A 17,360-nucleotide genomic window follows, 5' to 3' on the forward strand; every position below is an offset into this window, starting at 1 on the left:
GATGGTTTGACATGCAACTGGCTAGCAGGGAGCTATCCAGACTCCAACTGTCTGTTGTGGCATGGTTTCTACAGCTGGATGCCCTTTCTAATGCCAAACAGAGTGTGCTGGGTGCTTCTCACGTGTCATGGGCATGGGTGTGTTTATGCAGCACCTGTATGGGTGCATTTATGCAGCACCAGCACAGGTGTATTTACGCAGCACTAGCATAGCATGGGTGCTTTTTAAATGGTACCAGCACCTGAAGGACAAGCCTGTATGTGTGGAAGACAGCAATATCACTTAGCTTGATGCATCTTATCAAGTACAGCAAATCCCCACATCTTCTGGTCCCTTGTCATTTCTTCATTGAGGCTCAGTGTCCGAAGACCCTTTCTCACCACTTCATCCCATGTCTTCCTGGGTCTACCCCTTCCACAGGTACCATCCACAAAGCTCAACACTTCTTTATGCAGCTGTCCTCATCCATACGCATCATAATTGTTTTTCTAAACATTTCCTTAATAAATCCTGTTCTAGAGGTACCACCCTCATTTTTACAATGTCAAAGTCTATATGTCACTTACTGATTTGATTATATAATACTAAGCTACATATTGGTATTACCATTTTCCTTTAGAATTCATTGTCTCCTTAGCTTCTTTCCCAGTGCCTAGTTTATTAATGTTTTCTCAATCCTACATATCTACAGTAATCCCTCGACTATTGTGGGTGCTGTGTTCCACCCCCACCCCTGCAATAAGTGAAAATCCTCAAAGTAGAAACAGTACTGTACTGAATATTTTTTAAAATTATTTTTATAATTTATATTTATTTTATCATAAATGCAAAACAACACCATGGAGGAATGGACGTAAGCTTAAATAATAAACTGCGATAGGTGAACTGCAATATGGCAAGGGATTACTGTAATGAAATATACTGTCTATCTGTTTGAATTAATTTTGAAAATAATCAAGAATTTTCAAGGATTTAATAAAATAATTTTATCATTATTAAAGGTATTGTTTGTAATATAAACTTTAAAAATTTCTCATCTAAATTTATGACTGAAAGTTTTAATTTATATATGAACACCTTAGATGTTTTCTATCATTGAATCAGGAATGTTGGTGGTTTTGGAGAGATTGGTATAAAAAATGAAGCAATATTCACTGCCATTTTTTTTAGGCACTGAAGGAAACAAATCAATAGCTGTGAGCTTAGTTCGTCATTTTGGGAACTACAGTAGAGTTAGCTGTACTCATTAAGGATGTACTTTCATCATCATTATCATAATCATCATCTTCTTCTTCATCCCTACTAATCTTTATTCCTCATTCGTTTACTAAATATCATTTAGATCAATCAGTTCTTTTTATTGTAACGATGTAGTTATATATATATATATATATATATATATATATATATATATATATATATATGTATATATATATATTGCTTAGTGTTCCTCTTTTTGTTTTCTTTTCCATTCTTTATTTTCTTCTACTATTTTTTTTTTTTTTGTTTCTCGCAATTCCTTTGTGACTTCTCTTGCTTGTTTTTTATGACTTTCCAAGCATATTTTTTTTTGTTTTTTGCCTCTCTTTATTTTCCTGAATCGAATATTTTCTCCAACTAACATCATTCAACTGTTACAGTATTTTACCAGTGAACATGAACACTCAATAAATTAGTATCATAGTCCTTACAGATCTCTCCTACTTATGTGTACTTCTTTCTGATTGTCTATATCACACTCTTTTGCTCTCCCACCATCCTTGATCGCCTTCTTTTCTTCTCTTACCTTTCCCTCCTCTCTCTGTCTCTCCCTCTCTATGTCTCCTATTTTCCTATCTCCAGAAATCATCTATATATTATCATCATCATTTAATGTCTGCTGTTCATGCTGGCATGGGTTGGATGATTTGACCAGGCTGGTATGCTGGAAGGCTGCACCACACTCCAGTCTGATTTGGCATGGTTTTCTATGGCTGGATGCCCTTCCTAATGCCAACCACTCCAAGCGTGTAATGGGTGCTGAGAGTGTAATGGGTACTAACCTTAACCCACTGGCATGGGTGCCATTTGTGTGACACTGCCATGACTGCAATTTTGCTCAGCTTGGTGGGTCATCTTCTCAAGCACGACATAATGCCAAAGGTCTCGGTCATTGGCTCTGTGAGGCCCAACACTCGAAAAGCACTCAGCCACTTTGCCTCCATGAGGCCCAACGCTTAAAAGGTGTTCTTAATGTGCCACCAGCACGGGTGCCAGTTACTATGACTATGATTTCATTTGGTTTGACAGGTCCTCAAAAGCACAGCACATCGCCAAAAGTCTCGGTCACCAGTCATTACCTCTCTGAGGCTCAAAGTTCGAAGATCATGCTTCACCACCTCGTCCCATGTCTTCCTGGATCTACCTCTGCCACAGGTTCCCTCCACAGTTAGAGATTGGCACTTCTTTATACAGCTGTCCTACTCCATATGCATCACATAACCATACCAGTGCAGTTGTCTTTCTTGCACACTACATTTGATGCCTCTTATGCTTGACTTTTCTCTCAAGATGCTTACACTCTGTCGAACATGCACACTGACATTGCACATACAGTGAAACATACTGGCTTCATTTCTTTAAAGCCTACACATATCCTTGGGTGTCACAGCCCATGTTTCACTGCCATGCAGCATAACTGTTTGCACACAGGCATCAATCAATCTGCCTTTCACTCTGAGAGAGAGGCCCTTTGTTGCCAACAGGGTTAGGAGCCCTCTGAACTTTGCCCAACCTAATTTTATTCTCACAACTACACTCTCAGAGCATCCACTTCCACTACTAACTTGGTTACCTAAATAACGGAAGCTATCTACTACCCCTAGCTTGCCCCACTGGCAGTTGAAGGAGTCTATTTTCTGCACATCATCAGTGTTTATTGTATGTGTGCATCTTCCACATACAAAAGCTAGTTTCCCTGTTAACCTTCTTGTATATGTATATATATATATATATATATATATATATATATATATATATATATACACACACACACATGAGGTGGTGTTGAAAAGTTCCTGACTTTAAGGGTGTCGCAAAAGGCCTGGTTGAAGGCCCAAACTTCCGAGTTCTTTTACAGCACTTAGAAAAACTGAAGGACCACTGTAGTAAGTGTGTGAACCTGAGAGGGGAATATGTTAAATAAAATCATAATTAACTGATCCTCCTGTATTTTCTTTTATCCAAGGTCAGGAACTTTTCAGCACCCCCTTGTGTATATTGCACCAAATTATCAGCATGTCAGATAGAACGCTTTGCATTATGTATTGCAACTCTGTATTTCAAGTTCAAATTCCATTTAGGTCAACTTTGTCCTTCACCCTTGTGACATCAATAAAGCACAAGTCGAGTTGTGGAGTAGATTCTTTTCTCTCTTTCCTTTTTCTCTAAATCTTAATCTGTAATTCAAAGATATGGTCATGTCGTCACACTATACCATTCTAATTCAACCTATTACTTGTGTTAAGGATATACATGTCCATGGGATACTTGATGTGTTGACAGAACTAATGAAATCTGATCTCTGGCTGCTGAAGCTTACAGCGCAAATGACAAGTGACTGTGAGTGGATGTTATACTTGTAGAAGACCTGTCTAACTTGTGCAAGAATAGAATAACAAGCATAGAAATGATAGTGATTTCACAATGATAATATCCCTTATTTGTTCTTTGATGTAACATTAAGTAAATATTTCATTTTAGTTATAATTCTTTAAAAAGAATATTAGCTTTTATTGGTTTCTTTGAAAAAGAATGTAATAAATACTTCCCATAACCTTACTGACAACGTTGGTTGTTGGACAAAGTTGTCACATAAAAATGCCTGTGCAGCACCATGTAAAAAGTGCCCGTGTGACATCACATAAAAAGTGCCTTTGTGGTGCCACATGAAAGCACCCAGCGCTCTCTCTAAATTGGTTGGCGTTAGGAAGGGCATCCAGCTGTAGAAACCAGCAGGGTTGAAATATCTGTGTGGATAAGGTATCAAAATAACTGCTGATAAATTGGGAATTCAAATTTGATATAAATGTTTCATTGTTGTAGAGAAAAACATTTTATTCTACATCACCGCAGATGATTGAGCTGTCACCAAATCATCTGTGATCAACCAATGCCTGAGTAAGAGGAACATTTATCAGATATCCACTTAATACTATGAAACTGGAGATCAATACTGGCTTTTAGTCCTTTGGAGCTTAAAATGTATTTATATTACATTACTTCTAGATATAGATGAGACTTATTTCCTGATGCCTCTATATGGTAACGTGACCTGCTAAAAATAGCAGAGATATCTTTTTCTTATCACATCCTTTCACTCTGAAAAAGAAAAAGACACATTTGGTATTTAGTCCTGGTTTTTCCTAAAAACTAAATGTTGAGATGGTCATATTATTCCAGTTGTCAGTATCCCTTCTTTTATTCAAACATAAGATGTTAATAAGAGTTAAAAAGATGCTTTTGAGAGACACTTAGCTGCTTTATCTAGCTGTTTGAGAGAAATTCCTGTTAAAACTCTTCTGTTGATGTGACAAGAATATTGGTTTCACCGACTGGAAAATAACAATTTAATCCTTTAGTATTTAAACTGCCATATCCAACCTAAATATTCTACCTGTTTTATGTTCAAACTGGCCAAATCCAGCCTCTCATACCTACCCTACAAAGTCATTCTAAAAATAAACAATTACATTTAAATCTTGAAGCTACGAAATAATACAGGATTAATTCAAAACAATATGGATAAATAAGCATAACATTTGACAGAGTAATCTGAATGCTGAAGGGTTAAATTGATTATCATTTGAGGTAGCTTCTACATAGTAAGTTGTGCTGCTAAAAATAGCAGTGATATCTCCCTCATCTTGAAAAAAGAACGGACATGTTAAATAATGTAGTCTTAAATCCACTTAAAAGAAGAATTAGTTGGTCTTGGCATTCCATTTGTAAATGCTTTGACCAACCCATCAATTTAAATTTGTGAGCATGTTTTATTTCCCAATTTAAATTGGTTGGAAAAAGAAAAGAAAAAAAGAACAAACTGGATACTAAATAATCATTAAAGGGTCTCTGTTACTTTCAACACCCTCTCATCCTCTCTGGTCTTCCACCCACACCTTCCACACCTCTTCACCCACATCTATTTTCTCCCTTTCATGTTATGCCTCTCTCCACACCATCCACCCTTATAATGTGGGATAGTGCTGGGCCCCTCCACCTCTACACAATCTACCTCATCATCCTTACTATTCTATCCCTTCTTTTCTCACTAACCTCTGACACTAATCCCTTCCTAATCCCTTCCCTATCCCCATTCATTCTATAGTTCCTCCCCCAGTAGTGGCTGCTCTATTACCTTCTCTACTATCTCTCACAATTATAAATCTACTCCTTTCATACTTCACCTTCTTTTCATTATGTTGTCTAAAATCCTCACACACACACACACACACACACACACACACACACACACACATGCTCTCTCTCTCTCTCTCTCTCTCTCTCTCTCTCTCTCTCTCTCTCCTATTTTTTTTTCAATGATAGAAGCCCCTTTAGGCCCTTTATTTTTGCAAGTTGCAAGGTGACCTTACTAATGGTGATGCCACTAAAAAAGTTTCAGTACATTTTGTAAAGTGGTTGGTGTTAGGAAGGGCATCCATTCAAAGTAATTATGCCAAAACAGACATTGGAGCACAATGCAGTTCTTTGACTCATTGGATCCTGTTAAGCTGTCTAACTCATGCTAGCATGGAGAATGGACAGTAAATGATGATAATAATGACGATGATGATGATGAGGAGGAGGAGGATGGAGGTGCTGGTGGTGGTGATCCCATTTTTTTTCTTTTTTTGCTTCCTTTCTACTCTTTTAAAGAAGTTTAAAGTATTACATCATTTTCCTTTCTCTTATAAATTTGACTCTGAATATGAGAAAAATTTCTGTTTATAAAGTTTTGCCCTTGTATTGCTTTTGGTTTGATTTCTTCTGCTTTATATATCTTACATGTTCATTAAAATCTACAACTGTAGTTAAAATTTCTATTAAATTTGCCAACTCATTATTTGTGTCTGGCATCACTACTGCTGCTTTCACATCTCCAGCTTGTTCCCATCTGCATTTTGCATGCATAATTTCCCTATTTAAGTTTTGCTTTATTGGCAGTTGCACATTTCTCCTAATGCTAATGCATGTAGCAAATTACATTAACTGTTGCCATGAGAGATGAGACTAGATGTGAAACAGCAGAGCTTATGAAGTTAGCACAAATTGTATATGCCATCAGGTGGTCTTGAATATAATTACTGCAAGCAAACATTGCACCAACAGTGATTGTGCTAATGTTAATATCAGGGGAAAGGTGGAGGACACAAACCCTTTACTGTCTTATTTGTAATACAATTTACCAAATCTGATTTCTCTAAGTGGTTGAGGCAACATTAATTCTCATTTGGTAAATGGAGTTGAGAGAGAAAGTTTAGCTTCATAGTGTAGGTGGTTTGGTGAAGTGAGGTGGAGTGGTTGGGCTGTGAAGAAGTGAGCAGATGCTATACTGTGTGCCAGCTCCTAAATAACATGGCTAGGTGGACAAGGAACAGGACTGATATTCAAATTGACGGAAGGTTTGTTAGAATACGAATGAGAGAGTTGGTTGGGGTGGAGGCAAAGGGTAAACCATTTTAAGACTGGCTGTATACATCCTTTTCTTGATCATGCTTGTTTTTGCTTCAACTACTGTTTGTCTTGTACACAAAGGTGCCTTTTGATTATATTCAATGTTGATTCCATTTCCATAGCAGAATGAACGAGATTAAGATACCTCACGGCTCTTGTTGGTGTTGGGAGTCCTGTATTCTTTGAACTGTTAATGTTTCTGTTTAAAACGAGAGAGAGAGAGAGAGGGATGCAGATAAAAAGAGAGATAGAAAGATGCAGAGACAGAGGGTTGAATATTAAAAAGGAAAGGAAATGGCATTGTACAGTGTTGTTTGTCAGAACAGCAGCCAGAGTATTCTAATTGAGTGACACCAACTTATGGACACAGCCAATTTACTACTGATGGGCAACATCTACAGGGGAAAGACCTTTTGTCTTCAGGTCATGAACTAAAAATTTACACTATCTAAATATTTTTCATTTATTTTCTGGTATGAATAGTCAATTCTTGTGATCACCCACCTCCACTACCTGTCTCTCCTCTTTCCTCCCTTCAGTCTCATTTCTTTCCTTTTGATTTTTTTATCTTTTTCTCCTCTCCTTTTCTCTCTTTCTCTCTCCTCTTCTACTGTTTTTACTTTCAACTCAACAGTTTCTTATTAGATTTACTCTCATTCTCTACAGTTTTCTTCCCATCTGTGACTTGTCATTTTATTTCTTATTTCCTTGTTTTTTTCTTTTTCTATTTTTTTTTTATTTTGTTCTTACCTGTATTAGTTCTCTGTAACTTTCAGTTTTGTTGCCTCTAAATATTGTTACACTCTTCAGAAACCATTATTAAAATTAGAAACATTGGACAATGCCTTGCAGTGATATACTGAATGAATTTTATATATGAATATATTTAACTTTGCCATTCAAAAATCTATAGTTTAAGCTCAAATCTAGAAGAAAAAAACCTCAGCTTAATTTCATTAATTTCATTAATTTCATTATCATCATCATCATCATCATAATAATAATAATAATAATAATAATAATAATAATGCTTAGTTTTCCATGCTTGCATGGTTAGACTGAATTTCTTGCCATTCCTCACCTGTTTTCAAGTCAGGCAATATTTCCTCATGGTCAAACATGTTTCCCACAGGATTTTCGAAACAAATGACATTACTTAAGTGACAGTGATACTCTTTTACAACCATCAGATGATATCAAGTCAAGAATACATACACACAAAAATACATGTATGTACATACATACATACATACATACATACATACCTACATACATACGTGCATGCATGAGAATCTGGATAAACTGGGATTTTCAGAAAGAGAAATCGACTGGCTAATTTGTACAAGTGTAATCTGTGAGTGGAACAGTAAAAATATGCAAGACTTTTCTCAAGTTCCAAATGTGAATCTGTCTGTGTTAACTACATCCCAAAGACGGAGCCTTGTATCTTTGTTGGAAACCAGCTCCCTCCTCAGAGGAAGATTTATAATGATTAAAAAATAGAAGAGGCATACATACATAGCTTGGCCCAGGTATATAGTAGAAGACACATTGGGGCTAACCCTTAAACTACATGGTCAGAAAGCAAACTTCTTAACCGCATTTAATTCAAAATAAAGCAAAGCTATGAGATATCTTGTATATTTCTATAAAGTTTCTCTTTAAGGAACTTACTATTGGAAACCCAATAATCAAACATTGGTGAATTTAAAAAAATTTACTCCAAATTTTTCCCAACAAGTGATTTCATTTTCCCTTGTATTGTGAAAAAACAATTTTCTTACTATTTACCTGGTTTTTTAGAGATAAAAAATCTTCATTATCATTATCAGCATTTTACATTCACTTTTCACTATTGACACAATATGTAAGGATGCAATGTACCCATTCTAAAGCAGGAATACACGAGGTAGACATGAAAAGAAAAAAAATCATTTGCTAATATTTCTATCTAAAGGAAGGTGGCAAGCTGCCAGAATCATTAGCACAGCAGGAGAAATGCTTAGTGGCATTTTGTCAGTCTTTACGTTTTAAGTTCAAATTCCACCATGGTCAACTTTGTCTTTCAATCTTTTGGGGTCAATAAAATAAGTACCGATTGAATACTGGGGTCAATGTATTTGACTCCCCCTCACCCGAAATTGCTGGCCTTGTGCCAAAATTGGATATCAGTACCCCAGCATTGACACATTATACTTTCAAGTGTGATTCCTAATATCTTTTATCAAATCCACTCACAAAGCTTTGGTTAGCCTGGACCCAAGATCAGGAGCTGAGAAGCAAACTTCTTACTACACAGCCATGCCTCCACCTGCCAGTACCGCCTGACTGGCCTTTGTGTGGGTGGCACGTAAAAACACCACTACACTCTCAGAGTGGTTGGCGTTAGGAAGGGCATCCAGCTGTAGAAACTCTGCCAAATCAGATTGGAGCCTGGTGTTGCCATCTGGTTTCACCACTCCTCAGTCAAATCGTCCAACCCATGCTAGCATGGAAAGCGGACGTTAAACGATGATGATGATGATGTTAATGTAAAGTTCAAAACAAGAAAGGATGTGATGAAATGGTCAGAACATCAGAACATATAGTTAAATTTAACAATATACAGTAATGCCTTGATAAATGAGTCAATTCGTTTCTGGGAAAACACTTGTAAAAAAAAAACAAACATTGAATGATGATGATGACAGACAAAGCTACACACATACTTATATATATTCTTTTATTCTTTTACTTATTTCAGTCATTTGACCATGCTGGAGCACCCCCCTTTAGTCGAACAGATCGACGCAAGGACTTGTTCTTTGTAAACCTAGTAATTAATCTATCGGTCTCTTTCACCGAATCGCTAAGCTATGGGGACATAAACACACCAGCATTGGTTGTCAAACGATGGTGGGGGATGGACAAACACAGACACACACACACACAAATATATATATATATATATATATATATATATATATATATATATATATATATATGATGGGCTTCTTTCAGTTTCAGTCTATCAAATCCACTCACAAAGCTTTGGTTGGCCTGAGGCTATAGTAGAAAACCCTTGTCCAATGGGAACTACGTGAGAAAGTAAAATAAATGTGTTGAATAACATTTTACTATGCAAAATCACTTCATTTCAACGTTGGAGATGTGAAAAGCAGTAAGGTTTGACATTGACTTTGAACAAACGTGTGTTTATGAAGTGACCAAGAAACTAGGTGAATGACCAGAGTGGTCATTTTTCTGTAAGTGTAAATAATACAAGAGTGAAAGCCTACTTAGATGAGGGGGGTGGGTGGAGAGTTGCAGCTAATTAAGAGGGGTGGAGTGGAGGATGGTTGTCTTTGTATTTAAAAAGCCATTGGTTGCCACATGGGAGTATTTTTTTCCCTTCCAGATTCTTGTCCATCATTCTTATTTCCACTCTTAGCCTTTCTCTCTCTCCTGTAATTATATTTTCCTCTCTTCTCTCTCACAACATTTCAATATCACTCTCTTGATGTCAACTTCATTATTTTTTTTTCAACTATTTTTATCTCCCTTCTTTTTATTACTTCATCTTTTTTCTCGTCTTTGCTTGCTCTTTTTGCTTTTCTCTCTCGTCACCCTTCTCATTCTCTCTCTCTCTCTCTCTCTTGTCATCCCGCTCTTTCTCTCTCTCTCTTGTCATCCCGCTCTTTCTCTCTCTCTCTCTCTCTCTCTCTTGTCATCCCGCTCTTTCTCTCTCTCTCTCTCCACCCCACCCCTTCTCTCTCCTTCATCTATCTATTCCTCTCTCTCTTCTATCTGCTGTCCTTACTTTCATTTCTCCCTCCCTCGCTCCTCGAGTCTTCTCTTTAATGATGAATTAGAGAACTTCAATTATTTGCAACTGCTTAAGAACATAAAATGCTCCTTGCCACCCCCAGACCCTTTATAGCCAGTCTTTGTGCAGAGCAAGCTAGCATGCAAGCACCTATCATTAACAGGAAATTAGACACAAATGAGTGACTGTAGGAGTGGGAGGAGAGAGTGTAAGAGCTGCCTTGTGTCTCCCTAAAGGTGTCACTCGGCATTGCTATGAAAATAACAGGCTAGCACTAGAGTTTGCCACAAATTAGATTATAACTTCAAACAATGTTATAACACTAGTAATAGGCCATTGTACCAAGTCTGTCATTATGTAAGTAATATCTTGTCACAACGGCTTAATTAACACAGATAACGAGCTAACAGCTAACGGTCGTCAGAAACTGGATATTGATGCTATCGTACAGTTTTAGGGATCAACTGAAATAGAAGTAACTAATCAGGATTCCTACAGGCTGCCTCTTCTGTTCATTGGTGGTGGCATCATTGAAGCTAGTTATCTGGATGTGTTAAATAACTTGTGAATTGTATTGAGAAATAGCTACTATAGCTATTGTTGAATGGTTTAACTAGTATAGTCTTAGTCTAAATTTTTCTAGCCTATAAAATTCTAACCTGGTCTTAAATAGTGTCTGTTATTATCAGACACTGTATAATTATATCATTGTCTATTCACTATGTATATGAAGAGAGACAACAAAACTATATCTTTTCCAATACAGTTGTCAGCTTGTATAAGTTCTTATAGTCTCCTGTTCATTAGACTATTATGATCACAGCTTCTTTCTTTTTGGTTTGCCAGTCTATTTTTGTGCAGCTGTGCATATATGCATGCATGCATACATGCTTACATTAATTCTTTTTTCTGGAGTACCACAGTTTTTAACTAGTAACAGTCATGTCTCAAATTTACCTCTTTCATTATGTTATGAGACACAAATACTATACAGACAGAAGCATTTCACAATGGAAATGAAAACTAAACTTAAAACAATAAAATCCATTTAAATATTTTGTTATGGGTAGTGGTGGCAGAATCCATAGAGTGTTTGGTAAACTACTTGTGCATAGTGTTGTAGAGTGTTGATATAACTGTATTCTTGAAGGTGACATCCCAGCATGGCTAAAGTAAAAGAACTAAAGAATGCACTCAGAATTATTTTGCTATGAAGATTGTACAGAATATTTATTATAATATATTTCTTTATTTGATGCTATATGAGAAGCTAGAGCGAATGTTATAGCCTAAATGAATCAATAAGAGTCAAGGTGTTTTTGCACCCACCATTATCTTTCAGATTACTTTCTCAAATGTAAAAAAAAAATTTTTTAAAAAAAAACCTGAAGGGTAAATACCCTCTTCAGTCAGATTGCACCTTGAAAGTTCCTCTCCGAGGCACAAATCCAGGAAAGGTTGTTTATGGAAGACCAGCAGTCACCCATTCATACCAGCCTCCCCTTATCCAAGGGAAATGCAAAAGCCAATACAGCTTGGTACCAGTGGCATTACAACTCATTTCTACAGCTGAGTGAACAGGGGCAATGTGAAATAAAGTGTCTTGCTCAAGAACACAACCTGATCTGGGAATCAAACTTCATGATTTTGAACCTGATGCTCTTACCATTGAGCCATGTGCTTTATCTATTCACATTGTTTTGAACTAATCATGTATTATTTTGTAGCTGTGTTTGAGATTTCAATGATGTGTTTGTATATTTTTAGAATGACATTATAGGGTAGGTGAGGGGCCAGATCTTGACAGGTAGAATATTTGAGCCAGATACGGTCAGTTTAAATGTTAAAGGGTTGATATTATCTGTGCGCAAAGATAACATAGGCTCTGTTGACAAGGGACGGGAAATCCCAGATGTAATTTGAAAAAGTAAGGGTGCTTGTAGATTGTGGGGTTCTTGACAATATCGTTTACTGAGGTTTATATTACTTACACCTTGCTGCTGTTTAACCCTAAGTCAATCTCTTTAAACCTATGATTAAAGTTGATCCAACCTTGACCATCAAGTCTTCCTTTTTTTGCTTTTTCAGATATGATGGTATATAAAGTCTACATTATCTATTGTATTTCTCCCTGAGGATATTATTTAAGAGACATTTAGCTATTATTTCTAGCAGGTCAAGCATCCATATGAACTCCCTCATTTGCTTGATTTCATTAGTGCATAGGTCATTCTGGGTGGAAGCAAGAATTTAACCACTTCTTTAAAAATTACTAAAAAGAATTTCCTGTTTTTTTTAAAAAATTTAATGAAGTTTATGTTTGTTATAGTTACATAACAAAATACAGTTTCCCTACAGCAATTAATGTATACATAAATATAAATTTGCTGATTTCTCTTTTTTATGGTCATCTACTGATGTTTTCAATCTTTCAGTATTCAGATGTAATTTCGGTATTAAGATGTAATTACTAATATAACCTTGTTCTGTTTTTGCAGAATTTCCCCTACACTAAAGTTGATGTACCAACTATTATTGCTAAAGCATGTGAGCTGGATGGATACAGGTAGTAGATATCAGTGGGACTGTTTCTATTTGGGTAAGTACCGTTTATTTCGGACTAACAAAGTCTGTATGAAATATATGTGAGTGACAAGGGCAGCATTAATACTGGGATTTTAAGTGGGGATAAATATTACCTTTCTGTAAAATACATATATACACACACACATATATACACATATATATATGGGAGTGGCACTCTGTTGGTTATGATGACGAGTGTTCCAGTTGATCTGATCAATGGAATACCATGATCCTGAAATTAACGTGTGAGTGGCTGTGCACTCCACAGACATGTGTACCTTTAATGTAGTGCTCAGGGAGATTCACTGTTATAAGGCTGGTCCTTTGAAATACAAGTACTACTTATTTTTGCCAGCCAACTGAACTGGAGCAACATGAAATAAAATGTCTTGCTCAAGGACACAACAATCTTTTTTTTTTCTTTTTTGTAGTTTTGATGATTGAGATTACTTAGCAATATCTAACGAAAATATTTTTTGAGATTGTTTCCATTGATATTTAAATAATTTTTTTTTTTGTTTACTTTCAGACTCCTGTTATTGTTACTGTGTAAAGTTCGGGGTGTGTGGCAGAATTAATCCCATGTCACTCTCTGTTCTGACTTGGCACCAACTACAACTAAAGCATGGCTCTGCTAATATTCTTTCTAGCCACATCAAATTTACACTGCTACATTTCCACACAACTATGGCTTTAGTGTGCAATTTTACATGCTCTCCTCTTTTCACTGTTGTTTATACCTGTCTACATACAAAGCCAGTTTGTTCAATTTTGTCATGGTTAAAATACTCAGCTCATTTTGTTCAGCCATGATAATGAAACCAAACTTACTAACTAACTATTGCTTGTTCATCCAAAAACTGCATCAGTACTTGTAACACAACTACTAATACTACTACTACTACTACTACCACCACTATTTAAATGCTAACACTATATTTAAAGATGAGGCTTGTTCTCCTTCCCTGCCTTCTCATTTTTATACACATCCCTTTACACATGCACTATAGCAACTGCATGAAAAAAATTGAGATTGGGAATGAGTTTCTGAAGTGTACGGCTTCAGGAATATTTTGTTTTGCTGACGAAAATAAATACTAAATTCTGATTTATTTTCTATTTTGAAAGAACATCTCTAAATGTGTTGGTGAGTAGTCTGTGATTCCATAAGAACTGATTACAAGAATTGATAATTTCAAGTTCAGTTGTGAGTAAAGCAATGTTTAAGTCTCTAAAACATCAAGAAGTAGCCGTTTACAGTTTATTTAAACTCTCTATTTATACTCTTTGATGAATTTTCAATTGAATTTGGATTGATCCAAATTTTTCATTAAGAAATTCACTTCATTATCACTAATGGGCCACACAGTTATTACAGTAAAGTAGCTGGGGAAGAAATTATCATCATGAGAAAGTATTCAATTCTTTGTTTTATGTTTTTTTTTGTTTTTTTAATTTCGATTTAGCCCTAGATGATATTTTAATTATTTCATCAAATAATTCATTACTCTAATTTAGTTTGACTGAAATTATCAAATGTTTTAACTCCCTTTTAAAAAATAAATGAATAACAAACAGCACTAAATAATGATTTCTTTTTCTAGACTATCCCAAAACCTGATTTTGATTGCTAAAATATGGCTATAGTGCTATTGGTTTTGAAAAGAAACTGAAAAGAGCCTACGTGAATCTCTACTTTCAATTGTGGATTTATGTTAGTATTGCAGATTCCCCTAATGACAAAAAAAGTGGTAACTGTTATTATCTAAGCACTAAAATATTCTGGAGAGTCCATGTTTGGTGTGAGTATGCTTACAGGTGTAGATTTTATACCACTGTTATTTGTTTTACAGTGATTGTTGATATATCAACCTTTCTTTAGCAAGTCAAATTTGTAATTCAGTGAAAATGTTTATACTGATATACTAAGTCATAGTTGATGCTGGCTAGATATATCAGCTATTGGTCTACTGGCCAAAGTGTCATAAGCTACTGTACTGTGTTTATGGCTCACACACAAGTCAATATTCAATTCAAATGTACCCCTTGTAAGTACATCTCACTGCTGTGAGCAGTAGGGTCATAATATAACTGACAAGTGTTCTGTTAACTTGCAGTGTTAGCTGAGTTCAGTTCCCAGTTTAACACCACCTCCTGGCCCTTGGGTGCTTTTTCAGTTACACTCTGTTGTAATCATTTCGATCAGGTCTCTGGTCTGAAGATAACTTCCCATTTGTCACAGGAACTCTGAAAAGAGTCATGGCACTGCCATTCCTCCTGTAGGGAAGCAATTAAAAGAAAATTCCTACCATAGGCAATAACAAAGAGAGAAGGAACTTTGGTATGTTTTTGTGGTATGTCAACAGTACAGTGTTTACTGGAACCACTGCCACAACCACCTTGTAAGTTGTATTTTGGAATGCAATGATAGACTGTATCTAGACTATACAACTCTATCTCCCTTGAACAACAAGCTTCATACATCATGTAGAAACAGTAGAACAATGGTAAATGCTTTATAAATCAAAAGTGAATATAGCTTTGATTCTAAATTACAACCACTTGTATTACTCATACTCATGAAAACATCATGCACATCACAACTCACTTCCTTTCACCTGGTAAATTTGAGATCTTTATGCCGATGTAAAATAATTAGAATTACGAACTGTCTACCTAAGAGTAGTGGGGGTGGAAAATGCTCTTGAGCACTAGAAAATATCTAGTTTTAAACTGAGTTCAATCTCTGCTGAAGCGGATTTTGTCTTTCATGATAAAATGATTACAAGTTGATTCAATATGTCATACCTCTTCCCTGTAAATGTTTGCCTTGTACTGAAGTTAACAGAAATAATTACCTTATTAATTGATGCTATACAGTGTAAGGTCTTCAAGAAATTAACCATGGTTAATTTATTTCATTTTGTTTTGTTGTTGTTGTTTCACACTGGGTCAGTCCTAATAGAACAAACTTATGATCAAAAGCATTCCAGCCATGATCATTGGGAGGGGAAAATTATGTATGTATCTATGATTCTGATATTCAAAATGTCCTTTCCATTTTAAGACAATAGAATATGATTAGAAAGAGATTTGGTTGCTATATCTAGCAGATTAAGTGATCACATAGAGGATCCCTCATTATATCACAAGTTTCTATTTCCTTTCTCTTATAATTTTGTTTATGAAATTATCATTATTGGAATGGCAGCTATGGTGTAACATTAAATTCTTGGTTAATCAAATCTTTAACATGATTTTGAGCCAAAGTTCATTTCTGTTTGGCTCACTACATATAAATATAATGCTGTCAAAAAAGACATAACCTAGTATTGCAAACTAAATGATGTCAATTCTCTGAACCAAGGATAAAGACTTCCCTTCTCACCTGTCTCAGGGCTGTTGGATGCATTACAGGTACTGTGCTTACTCCTCTGATTTACCCTTTGATAAAATGAATAAATAAAAAAATAAAAAGAATTACCTTTCCCTTAGATATCAATCCTTTTACTTTTATGATAAGTATTGCCAGCATTTGAACTTGGGCCACTTTTGGATTCAGACTACAATGTTATAATGATTTCACACTGACATTGGATACTTCTGAACTCAAATAGCACTTGGAGTGATTTTTGCTTTCATTTCTGTAGGAATTGATAACATAAATAAAATTAATGTGCAAAGATTGGTTCCATAAAAAAAAAAAAACTCTGTCTTTGTACCTACTCAGAAGAAATTGTTATAACCATAGAAGTAGTAATACTGTTTATATCATGAATTGGCTGTTCCTTCTATTGTGCCAATGTAGAAAATCTTGGCAGAATCATTAGAACATCCGACAGTATTTAGTTCTGGCCCTTTGCATTCTGAGTTCAAATCTTACCAAGGGCTATTTTTGCATTCCACTCTTCTAAAGTTGATAAAATAGTGCTAGTCAAGTGTTGGGATTAATATACTTGACTCTTCTTTCCCACCAAAATTTCTTGCTTTGTGCCTATGTAAGAAATCATTACTGTTGTTATTATTATTATTATTATTATTATTATTATTATTATTATTATTGTGCTGGACAAAATGTTTAGCAGCATTTCTTCTGGTTTTTTACATTCTGAGTTAAAACCCTGCTGAGGTCATGTTTACCTTCCACTCTTTTGGAGTTGATGAAATAAAGTACCAGTGAAGTACTAGGATTGGTGTTATCAACAATTCCCTCCCCTTAAAATAACTTGCCATGTGCCTGAATTTGAAATCATTATTA

General features: G+C 35.6%; 1 protein-coding gene across 3 annotated transcripts in view; it reads left to right on the forward strand.

The window, feature by feature from the left end:
- The window catches only part of LOC106875833 (TBC1 domain family member 13), a 95,061-nt gene extending 78,482 nt beyond the window's left edge, over positions 1-16,579 (forward strand). For all 3 annotated transcript variants that reach the window (XM_014924119.3, XM_089360397.1, XM_014924118.3), the window contains exons 14-15: positions 13,015-13,115; positions 13,632-16,579. In XM_014924119.3, the coding sequence (XP_014779605.1) occupies positions 13,015-13,086 (72 nt within the window). In that variant the 3' untranslated portion in view covers positions 13,087-13,115; positions 13,632-16,579. The remainder of the gene's footprint in view (positions 1-13,014; positions 13,116-13,631) is intronic.
- The last annotated feature ends 781 nt before the right edge of the window (positions 16,580-17,360 follow it).

The sequence above is a fragment of the Octopus bimaculoides genome, chromosome 1, assembly GCF_046866305.1.
Source record: "Octopus bimaculoides isolate indiv1 chromosome 1, ASM4686630v1, whole genome shotgun sequence".
In the NCBI taxonomy this organism is placed as follows: Eukaryota; Metazoa; Mollusca; class Cephalopoda; order Octopoda; family Octopodidae; genus Octopus; species Octopus bimaculoides.